At 30.7% G+C, this 12,288-nt stretch overlaps 2 protein-coding genes across 3 annotated transcripts; both read right to left on the reverse strand.

Annotated features, from left to right (window-relative positions):
• Positions 1–3,874: 3,874 nt before the first annotated feature.
• LOC108753735 lies at positions 3,875–8,289 on the reverse strand. Of its 2 annotated transcripts, none has more exons than XM_018495598.1 (8): positions 8,177–8,289; positions 7,551–7,661; positions 6,965–7,233; positions 6,439–6,603; positions 5,858–6,159; positions 5,197–5,461; positions 4,414–4,751; positions 3,875–4,216 (listed from the first exon to the last, which is right to left on the reverse strand). In XM_018495598.1, the coding sequence occupies exons 4-8, from the start codon at positions 6,588–6,590 to the stop codon at positions 3,900–3,902; spliced, it is 1,374 nt and encodes a 457-aa protein (XP_018351100.1). In that variant the 5' UTR covers positions 6,591–6,603; positions 6,965–7,233; positions 7,551–7,661; positions 8,177–8,289; the 3' UTR covers positions 3,875–3,899. The 2 variants fall into 2 exon arrangements, with proteins under 2 accessions (XP_018351100.1, XP_018351099.1); XM_018495597.1 differs by having other exon boundaries at positions 5,858–6,174.
• Positions 7,330–9,985, reverse strand: LOC108753725. Its single transcript, XM_018495587.1, has 2 exons — positions 9,049–9,985; positions 7,330–7,661 (listed from the first exon to the last, which is right to left on the reverse strand). Exons 1-2 carry the CDS (start codon positions 9,983–9,985, stop codon positions 7,330–7,332), a joined length of 1,269 nt encoding a protein of 422 aa, XP_018351089.1.
• Between the last annotated feature and the right edge of the window lie 2,303 nt (positions 9,986–12,288).

The raw sequence follows: 12,288 nt of genomic DNA on the forward strand, positions 1-12,288 counted from the left end.
AAGTATGAAATATATATCATCAATTATTATAAATATTTTTACATAAACTTAACTGCATAATATCGTTAGCAAATATTTTAGTTAGTAAATGTAATCATATGTATGTTTTATAAATGAACTGATTAGTTTATAATTCGAAACCAACTTCAAAGATTTGCATAGCATTTAAACTCGAGCAACATAATACGGTCGTTTTACTAAAGTGCTCATGCGTTTATATGAATTTCGCCCATCAAAGAAGGTTCACGATTAAAACTGCGGTTAATCCCATCCATCCCTCCTCAGTTCTCTCGTAACAGCCGCTCTTTAGCGTTGCTTGGTTTTATTCCACTAAAAAGCCCATCTGCAAGTGAAGGACGCAGAAGAGGAGGAAACAATTTAGTGAGAGAGGGAGAATGATAAAAAGAACAACAAATATAAGCAGAAGGGCAGTAAGGGGCATGAGGAAGGGAAAGCTTGGAAGGGAAAAGATGTAAAGAAAAAGGAAAAACTGAATATACAGTGAAGGCGAAGAGAGAACGGTATAAAAGAGATTTCTTTTATTATTTTGTCTATACACTTTACATAGAATATGAAAATATTAATTTTATAAAGCAAAGAAAACAGACGATTAAGTAATCTAAGAAATTTTCTGTAACGTTCTTAATTCATTTATTATGAATTGTATATTTTTTTATTACTCTATTCTGTTTTTCTAAACATAAATTGCATACGATTTGTATAAATATAATTTAGAATTTTGTCTTCATTTTTATTTTATACTAAGTGCGATTTTTCAAAACATAAAATAAATATATAAGCAACGTCAGATTATTTTAATGTTGGATAATTTTATATTTCTAAAAAATGCATTATAAACGTACGTACTAATGAAACAAGTATAAAATACCGTGTGGAAGACTGCATGTATATGAGCGTAGTGATTTAGACAGAAAGATAAATATATGGAAAGTGCGATAAAGCAGATAGCAAGGCGGATAGATAGACGGACAGAGAGGGGGTGGTTAACGAGATAGGGCGATAGAGAGAGAACGAGCGAGTTTACTGGGGGTAGGGTGAGACCCCACAAAGGCAGTGGGGCTCTTTTGATTCGCGAGCTAATTGGAATGCCGCGGATGCCAACGACGATGGAGCAGGGGTTGGGATACCCTCCACCGGAAAGTGGGGGTTGCAGGGCTCTTGCAAGTCCCGCTGTAATCGAGGGATAGGCGGAGCTTACATCTCGCACAGGGTTGTAGCGCGAGATATCGAAGCTTATCTCGCCTTCGTTTTTTCGCCTCGTGACGATTTCGATCTCATCGTGTAGCTTTATCTATGCAAAAGCTTCTTTGTACGACGATTCACTGGTTTCTAGGAATTTTGTAAATTATTAATTTACCTGGAAATGTAAAAGAGATAGGAAAAATTTTAACCATAATAATAATAATTTTATCTCTTTTTTTTTTTAATATTTTACCTAGCTGTATTTCACAATAAAAACATATTTTTAAGTTCTGTTTTTATATAAAAGTCAAAATTTTTTTTTTACAATACAGTACAGTTGTGAGATATTCCAAACTCTAAAATTTTATAGATTATTAAACAAAAATTGAATGAAATTATCGTGTTATTTTTCTTAACTAAAATTTAAAAAGTAATCTTGCATAATAGCTTTTTTAAACTCAGCTTTCTCTCTAAATTAAAAATAAAAGAAACAATTTAGTAATTTATATAAATTATTTTATTCATTTATAATTCGAGAAAACACATGCATATGAGGATTTATGATTTACCGATAATGAGTTTTAAAGTATATGTGATGATGTTAATTATAGAGAGGATACCGTAATAGTAATAACAGCCGTACCAATTAATTTTGAATAAATGGAATTTGTGATAAAATGGTACATTACGAATTGATTGATATCTTTCTCCGTATCTCCGTAATGGCGAAGTCTACATGATTGTGCATCAAGGGCTTTTTGTGATGCTTTGACACGGGTCCTATGCTAATTTATCACGGTGACAATGAGGCTTCCACGTAACGAGCGAATATTAGTTACTAACCATCATCCATGTCAAATTTTTATATAAGGGAATAGTACGCGTGATGCAATTTATGTGTGTATTAGTAATACATGTTACTATAGTCTTTCATAAATTTTATAACAAGGCAAATATTGTACTTTTTGAGACTGCTAATATTTCAAGATTATTAAAGATTAAGATTTATGTATTTCAATAACTCTAACAAGTTTTTTTATTTTTTAATACATACTTACATCATTTTTATAAACTTTTTATTAAACAATAAAAATTTTATAAAAACAATAAAATCTAATTTTTCATGTAGAATCTTCATATAATATTATATTTAATAATACTTCATATGTTCATACATTTTGTGAAATATATTACATATTCCAGATTTAATTGCAAATGTAAAATTTGTTTATTGCATACAATAATTAATTATATTTTGTAAAAATCTAAACTTTTTTATTGCATCTCTTTTACAACAAACAACATCTTCTGATAGTATAATAAGAATATTAAGTTTATAATTTAATAAAGCATTTTTCAATGTAAATATGACAGAGCGTTATTAATATTTAAATAAAAGCTTCAGTCAAAGCTTCTCTTTTACGTTCGATCAATAGTTATATAAAAAGGTACTCCCTCTTTTCTAACTTTGACCCCACGAGTAGAAAAAAAATTATTTGAAAACTACATACAAAATGTAGAGTGACTCTTCCTATCACATTATCCATAAAATTTGAAATATCTATGTTTCGTAATCATAAAATATCTCATAATAATTTATATCTTCGTAGCATAACTTTTTTATTATACTACACAAAATACACCTACACGATTCAAAAGTCTAATTCTTTCGTCTAATTCTATTTTTTTGTCAATATTAAAATGCTGTTGAATAATATTTGTTGTGCTTATAGCTTATTTTACTTTTTTCAATGTACATAAAAAAAATCCATTAATTATGTAGAAAATAGTTAATAAAAATAATATAAACATTAATTTAGGTATGGATATTAATTTGGGATTAATTAAACATACCATTTATGTTTAATGTACAGATTGAGAGTTTATTCTCGGTTTAACATGTATACGTACGTCTATCGTATAATTAATTATATAATAGTATCACGTATTTACAGTAGATTTTGTGCGCCAGTGCCAAAAGACATAAAGTGATGTTTATCTCTTCAAAATTACAATGAGAAAAAAATGTTAAATCGCTTCGTCAGCTCTATTGATTTTATTCAGTTTGTATGTACATTGTGAAACTAATTTTTCATGCCTTTGTGGCATAATTTTTTAATTATACTACACATAATACATCTACACGATTTGAAAGACAGTTACAAAAATATATGTTAGACAAACGGTAGAAGAGAACTGACTGTAACTAGAAGTAGCATCTGTGATTGTGTTACAAAGTGTAAGGTCATTTTTCATTGTTTTATATTTCTCTCAGTTATCGATAATTTTATATTTCATCACGTTTCTCGTTTAGCATGTAACTATATTCAGTGATAGTCTGAAAATAGCGCAATGTTCATTTTAAGAATGTCCATTATTTGTAAACCTATTTTTTATTTAACAAAATAGTTAATTTTTATTTTTAATAGATCGCACGATTCCATATTATAACACGCAGTAATTTATTTATTAAAATTATTCTAAAAGCTTTATTTCAAAAGATGTTATTTTAGTAGACACAAAACAAATTTCATTATTTTCTAAAAATATCAAAATTTTGAAAGACAACAAAATTTCAGAAGACAAATTCATGTATGTTTATCAATTATTCAAAATTAATATTTTACATCTGTAAAACATTAATTTTCTTAATCTTTGACAACGACTTATAAAAGTGATAAAATTTAGGAAAATATTTAAGGATCATAACGAGCAGATATTCTAGTTGCGCCTTGTGCTGCCTGTGCAGAATGTCTGGTTCTATCTCGTAAAGTATTTGGCGTATCTTTGGTATATCTGGATGACATCCGTGCGAACTCATGCGATATCTCATCCATTGGATGTTTTTCTTCTAACGTTTCGTGCAATGGTATATTAGTATCCCTGGGACGTCGTGATTTCATTGAATATAAAGCTGAGGGTGGAATTTCACAAGGCCCTATATTTCTTTCAAAATGATGTTTCGGCTTACAATGGCTGCACCAAGATTGATCGAGTATCTCCGCATCATCGCCTGAAAAAAGTAAGAAAATTAAAGAATACTATAAACATTGATATTTATACAAAAACTTAATGATGAATTCAAGTTAATGAATATAAAACTAAATTTAAAAATATTAATTAAAGAAGGGTTGTAATGATAAATAGTAATGATAAATAATCAAAGTTATTATTAATATTACTGTACTTTTTTAAATGTTGTTAACTTACCAAAACGAGTCTTTGTCGAGAAGTGAGGATTAATCTGGAATCTACAATTGTTCCTTCTCGAAATTGATGGTTTCTTGGTTGAGATAGTACCGCAACGGCTACACTTTCTCCTATCAACAAGTTCTGCCTCTGTAAATGACTTTACTTCTGGCCTTGCCCGGTGATTCGGTTGAGTTAGCGAGGCCATTGTGTCATATCGATCTGTTGAACTCCTTTGTGGAATCCAATTTTGATAGCCCATAGATAATCTTCGAGGAGAATTTTTCACTGCTTGAGCCGTGTACAGATCTTCCTCCGACAATGTTTCATGGATATCGTGCTCATGTGCGTTATGGTATCTAATCATACAGGCACCTCGCAGAAATTTGACGTATCGATGATAGAATATGTATGATTAAAGAGAATATCAAACCAAAAGCATAATACAGATAATTTATCATTAAGCTGTTTAATTACAATGTATCCTGTTTAACATGCGTTTATGTCTCTAATTTCTAGCGATTCATGTTACTTTGTCGTGCACAATCCATTTAGTTCTTCATTAGCTTTGAATGGACTGTCCACGCAATAGTGCGATTAAACTAGCATACATTGAGGAATAATTGGAATTAACTAAATTAGATGAAGCAAGTGTAGTAAAATATGTTTATAAATTTCTAATCTTAATAAATAGATAATAAGAAATTGTATTTTCTCCAATTATAGAAGCATTAAATTCTTCGGTTATTAAATAAAAAAATTAAATAAAATAACTTTTCGTGTTTAAGAATTTATATTACAAACCTTGTTGGTAAATGATAAGCTGGATATAGTTTTGGTGCTTGTTGAAAATAACGAATTCTATGTGGATCTTGTTGCTGGTTAATCATTCGCATTCGCTGTGCTCGCAACAATGCATCTTTCTTAACTGCATTGCGTTGTATAGCTTGTGTTTCGGCAGGTGCATCAGATTCTTCATCTATTTCATCGTCTGCTTCCTGCTCATCATATTCCTTATTGATGGACTCCTCGACTCTTTTGTCATTTCGAAAAGATCGATTGTTCTCCGCTGTAGGAACATTTTATTTCAAGAAATTAAATGCAATCTCAATAATTATGTCGCTTTTAATCATTTTAAATAATATCATATAATTATTCTATAAATAAATATAGCTTATTTATTATAGAAAAACTTTCGTATTTTCTCAATATTATATCTTAATACTATTATCAATCTCTTTTGTGTTTTTTCTTTCTTTTGTTTATAAAAATAAAATAAATATAATGATAATTAAAATTATTTAACTCTTTTATATTCTTTGAAAGACATATATTTAAACTATATATTTATATTGAACTATATATTTGAACTATAGATTTATTAATATTTTCTTAATAATTTTTTAAACGTAATAAAGTTTTATGTAAAAAAAAAAGATAATTAAATAACATTCACATTTTGTACCTTCCTCTTCAGCGTCTTCTTCTAAATTATCTTCCGTAAAATTTCCTAGTTCATCGATATATTCTGTGTTATTCCCATCTTCTTGTTGAGTCTTATATCGATCTTTATTTATAACATCATTATCAATACGATCTTTATTTCTAGCTGAATTTGTCTGTTGGTATCGCTGTGGTACTTCCGCGTGAAGAGTAGAAGATTGTTTTGGATGTGTTGAGTATGGATAAGCGTTATGTTTTAAAGTCTTGTAAGAATTTGCGGAAGAATAATACTTCACCGATTCTGGCATAGGACTTTGTTGACGTCTAAAAATCACAAAACTGCTTTTGACTCACTTTTATAAGATTTTATCAATTTATGAGAGATATCGAATTTTTTCCCTAGCGTTATACGCCAAGAGTTAAAATTATACTTTTAATAAAGTTATACATTTAAATTCAAAATTTAACATAAATTTAAGTAAATCTTCAAATACTGTATGAGTTGTATTCGTTGCAAAAAGTTGTAATTAAATATTTTTAATATGTCTGTAAAAGAGATTATATGGGATGTTTCTTTAAGTTTTGTCATTTATCAAAAATTACCTGGTATTCTTGTCAATGGTATCTTGATTGTGTATTTTTTGTGGATATTTCCAATACACATCAGGTAGAACTCTACCATCAACGGTTTGATTAGCAGACCACGTAGACGTGTGTGGTGAAATGTACTTTTTAGATCTTCCAATTTGCTCCATTCTCGTCAGAAAGCTTGTATAGATATTTAAACTTTGTCAAAAATGAATCTTTACATTTATAATTTCTTAATTCTCAAATATTATATTCCACTTTCTTCAAATTTTGTTCCTCATTATTTATTCTATTTTCACTGTTTGCTTTTGGCACAATTCTTTATCATTATTTTAATTATTCTGTTTGTTTAAATTTTGTTCAAGTAATTTGCACTTCTAATCATAACAATTTGCTGATCACAAATATTTTTACAATTTTTTAAAAACACGATAAATCTTGTCGTATTTATCGCGTATAATATAATATGTCGTATCGGTTTATTTTGGCAATTTTATAAGCTAAACTATGAAAGAAATGTTTTAAGAAATAGGAAACTCACTTTAGCACAATCTATAATATTAATATTTTTTTTTGTGATACACAGTTCTCTTCGTCACAATTTGTAATACAATTTCTTCAAAGAACATTTGAATTTTATGATGCAATATTAAGAGCTGACAAGATGATTAGCACAGAGATGAGAGTGATGAAAGAAAGATGCGACGTGGATATTTTACAAGAAGTTATATAAAATTATACTTCTTCAGGAGATTGCACGTTCAAAATTTCATCTGCAACTACATCCGCGTAGAATAACTTCTCGGCTTCCTGGGATAACGAAATGAAAAGGATAGAGCGGCGTAGTTAAAGAAGGAACAAGGTGACAGTCACGATCTAGGAACGCATAGATCGTGATTTTCTGTTTCACCATTTGTCAGTTTCGTTGCTGTCTTCGTGTTCCAACGAAGAATTCAACGTGCGCTGGAACTCATGCACTCTTTGACTCTGTTGCTCGTGATGCAACTTTCGCCACTTAATACGACGATTTTGGAACCAGACTTTAACTTGAGCTTCGGTCAGTCGAAGTGCGTGAGCCAAGTACAATCTTTCCGGGCCCACCATGTATTGTTGACGTGCAAATTCACCTTCCAGTCGTTCCAATTGTTCTGCCGTGAAAATTGTTCGCACCCTCTTCACTTTGCCTCCTCCACCAGAACCAGAACTCGAACTACTGTTCTTTGTTGAGCTTTCCTGACCTAAGAAAATAGCAAGCAAACGTGTAAAATAACAACAAGGAATATTTAATTACATCCTCTGCAACAAAAGTTTAAAGCTAGCGAAAACTATATTAAAATACAATATATGTATTTTAATATAATCTTACATTATTCTGATCTTTTTTAACGTAATTACTTGCATGCTATGTTTCTATAGCCTAATATTATATCTCAATTTTTATTGTTTTGTTTAATTTTTATTTACAATTAAGTAAAGATGGATAATATTTATACACCTTTTAAATAAAAATACATGCAAAAATTGTTTTTAAATTGTGAAACAATTTGTGCTAAATATAATAACGTAAACAGCATTTATACCTTTAATAAATTTATAAACCTGAGGTGTCCTAAATAGATACCCTACGTGAGTAATAAAAGAGTATATGTAATAAGGTTAAGTTGCACACGTGCATTTAAGTGTAATCCATTAATAAATTTCCGAAGATATATTATGTAGATATTCTAGAAGATTTTACAAAAAAATATTATACCTGTATTTAAATTTAAGAAATTTTGAATGCTATTGCTTTCTTTTCGACGTTGAAAATTTAGATATTTGACACATTCATTCTAGTAGAAACTAAAATTTATCTGAAGTTATACGCTTTCGATTATCATACAGTACACGTAATAGCATTTCAATTGTTTCTTATACAATTAAGAGTGCATTCCATTTCACGCATAATGTGCATAATGCATCATTTATCCTTGTTTAACATTCGGTAAATAACAAGGATAAATGATGCATCTTGTGTGAACGCAGCCTAAATAATACATTTATTACATATAGTAGTCTGTTAAAATATTAAATGTGTTTCTTGTATTTAGAGTAAAATATTATTGTTTTCTTACAAGTTTCAATTCTTTTAAATATTTTTGTTTTAAAATAATTTTGCTTTGATTTTAAATTATAATTTCTATCTTAATTGCGATTCTAATTTTAATAAATAAAGCTTTGAATTTTTTGTAAAAATAATATACTAATATTTAATATTTATTTTATTTATATAATAAGTAAATTTAAATTTAATTTTGTTCAAAATATTTAAAATACTTTTTTTTTACTTGTTTACTTTATAACGTAGAATATTTTTATTGTACAGTAACTAATAAATATTATGACAAATAAGTAATATCCTATGAGAATTTAATGTGCGTTATAAAAATTAATTGAACAATTTTAAAAATATGTTGCTTTAACATTGTATAAAAATAAATTATTCAGTAATTAATTGTAATTTAAATAATATTTCTATGTATCTCTCGTTTTTTATTTAATTTGGCTGTATAAACAAAAAAGATATAATTAATAACAACCAGAATTAACACACATATAATAAATTAGAAAAAATGTTATAAATACCCTGATGTTTTCTATATTGTTGCTGCTGATTTCGTTTTTCTCGCTGATTGTTCCTTAAGCCTAAGATAGCGTCGATGGTGAAGGACTTTGCTTGTTGTTGCTGCTGTTGTTGTGAATGTTGCATGTGCGTAATCGAATGCGAATGCGGCACTTGCGTTGACAAATTTTGCGCGGATAGTTCTGTACCAAGTAGATGCGAGCGTCTCATACGTTCCAAAGCTATTGCTTCAAGATCGGGATTCCTCGGCTGTACTTGCAAGTTCCTAAATTCCTTGTGATCTAACATGCTCGAATTTTCTAATAAACCAGCACCACCACGCAATCTTTCAAGGGCCAAACTGCTAATATGAGTATCCCTCATTCTATCTAGGGAAAAATTGAACTCTTTCATGCGATCGAGATTATAATTCTTGAGCAGGCCGAAGTCCTTTATTTCCTTTTCTACCACGAAGTTAAGATCCTTGCTATACCTATCTAAAGAAGATAACGACGCATGAGGACTCCTTTGTTTCGTCTCGCGCAAATTAAATAGCACGTTTTTAGCGCTGGAATTTTTTGGTCTGCAAAGCGTTGAGGCGTCAGTTGATTCCTCATTCTCGTTCAATCTCTCCAACGGATAATTAATTTCAGTCAAATTATTGGCGGAGTAACCGAAATCTTTGGTTTTATTCAACGTCATAGTCAAATTTCTGGTCGGATTTTCACATGAAAATTCATTGAATCGGAGAGATGTCCTATCGCCACCTTCCAGACTAAGATGAAAATCTTTCGGTTCCGTCGATGCATCTTCTTTGGTTTTATCAATAGACAGATTCAGCTCTTTGATGCGCTCATAACTTTGAAAAGCTCTTAATTGAGACTCCGAATGGCTGCTATCACTTATGCAATCCGATAAGTCTTCCGCCGTTAGTCTACCCGACGGATCACTTGTCTCCATTTTGAAATGTTTTTGAAATTGTTATTTTACTTCAATACTTTCTTGATATGGATAATATGTTCCAATCATATAGCCACGGTTAGCATTAAACGTTTATTAATATTTTTCGTTACATAACACAGATATTAATTTGACTTCAAAGAATACAATCAAATTCGATAACGAATCACACAAAAAAAATTTGAGTTTTTTAAAAATGTTATATTATTTGCATAAACATTTATCACAAATTCTTTCTGCAGAAATGCCAATCGACTAAATATATTTGATTAGTTTTTTTTCTTCACCATTGTCATCAATTGTTCACTCAAAGTTATAATTAGAAATACTAATTTATCACGTATTTTTTATATTAAACAAATTGTATCATTTTTTAGTCACATTAACTTGTCATTCACAACTCTTTAAAACACACAATGTCAAAATCGAAAGTCATGAGATTATTATCACAGCAATGTTTATTATCGATTAATTATTATCCCATCATAAACAACAAATTCGTGCACTGTCACAATTTTTGCAGATTCATTGAATAACTGTAACTTGCTCAGATTGTCAAATGGTGAATAAATTGATGAATAAGTACGAACGAAACGGAAATAAAAGCAAGGAAGTGGCAAAAGCACGAGAAGAGACAGTAGCAGTATCGGAAGACCGAACTACGAAGGCGCCTTCGACGAAGTATGATCGGACCGCGTTGGCGCTCTGCAGCATCCAAGGATAATGATGTCAAGCACGAGGATCACCGCTATCGGATAGGGTTGGCCAACGGGACCAAGGATATCCAGCTAATGATCCCGTACGTGACGAGGAGGGTATTCACCCGCCGCCTCGTAACCCTCCTTGCCCGCCCGCCATCCCTAACAATCAGTCGACCGTTATGTTTCACCTCCGCAACCCCCAAATGGACCGCAGGATACCCCCTCGTACGGTCAATATTTTTTCATTCGACGAGAGAAGGCCGGGGCGCACGTCGTCGCCGAATCCTGGTTGGCCGGATTCTGCCATCACCCCGTGTCCAGGACACGCCTACCGCGAACATCGTGGGGGTTATTTGCGGGGAGTCTGTTACTTTTTTCTACCCTCTATCTCGAGCTATCCAGCCAGCATCCACCTCCGTCGACTCACAACCCGTTCTTCCTCATCGTCGTTCTACGAAAACCTCCCCCGTCCCACCTAGCAGGCACCCATTAATAAGCTTTCGCCTAGACCAACTAGCTTACTTGAAGATGCTGATACCGACACCAGGCTTCTCAGAAAGCGTATCTGTGGAGACGAAGATGAGCGCGTGCGTGAACGTAGTTAGCGTCTTGCTTCGACCGCTCGTCAGCGATGTCATCCGCGTCCAAGACCTTCTAGTAATTAGGTCCTAATGATGATGAGGTAGTTTAATTTTGTTCGGATGATCTTTCTTATCTCGTCTTGGATTGAGATAGTCTTTAACATCGAAGAGTTCACTCGCTATGGATTATTGGGAGGAATTTCGCGCAATTTATCTTACGAAATTTCGCGCTGACTCGGGGAATTCTTAAGCTAATTACACAAAGATGGTAATATTATAATGAACATAAATTAATTATAGAAAACTGTTATCAAAAGTAGAAATTTAGAATATTGTTGACATATTTTTTGAAATATTTATAGACAGAATTTTTGCACGTAAGATAATATTACATATATTGCATGTAATCAAAATAAATCTTTGTTTTCGTAATTTATTTTTACTTATTATAAATATAATTAGTAAAAATTATATTTAAAAATATATTATTATACGAAACGTATACTTTCCTTTTTATAGCAAAAAATTAAATTCTAAAATATCCATGAAAAATAAAAAATATAATTTTCAAACATTAGTGAAAAATGTAAAAAAGCCCATCAGAACCTACATCAGCTATTCGGATGCACACAAATTCTTTATTTTTCGTGTGAATGTAACAAGACAAATAAAATAGTACTTAACAATAAGTACTTAATAAAAGATTGATTTCGGAAGCGATCCACATAAAGCAATAGAAACAGAGTTTCAATTTACAGAATTTACAGTTACTGATGGACTTTTTTACATTTTTCACTGATAGATTTTTTCGAGCCTCATTATATATATTTATTTCAAACATTAGTAAAAAGAAAAAAATTGCTAACTGTAATGTATGTATATTTATCTACAATTTTTATATAATTAAATTAAGACTAAAATGGTGATCATCATTATTAATATATTCTAAAGATGTCGAGGTAAATAAGTCCTCCTTAATTGCTTCATGCCAATCTGAAACTTCATCCACAATCCCCTCATT

The sequence above is a fragment of the Trachymyrmex septentrionalis genome, unplaced genomic scaffold (assembly GCF_001594115.1).
Source record: "Trachymyrmex septentrionalis isolate Tsep2-gDNA-1 unplaced genomic scaffold, Tsep1.0 scaffold71, whole genome shotgun sequence".
Taxonomy (NCBI): Eukaryota; Metazoa; Arthropoda; class Insecta; order Hymenoptera; family Formicidae; genus Trachymyrmex; species Trachymyrmex septentrionalis.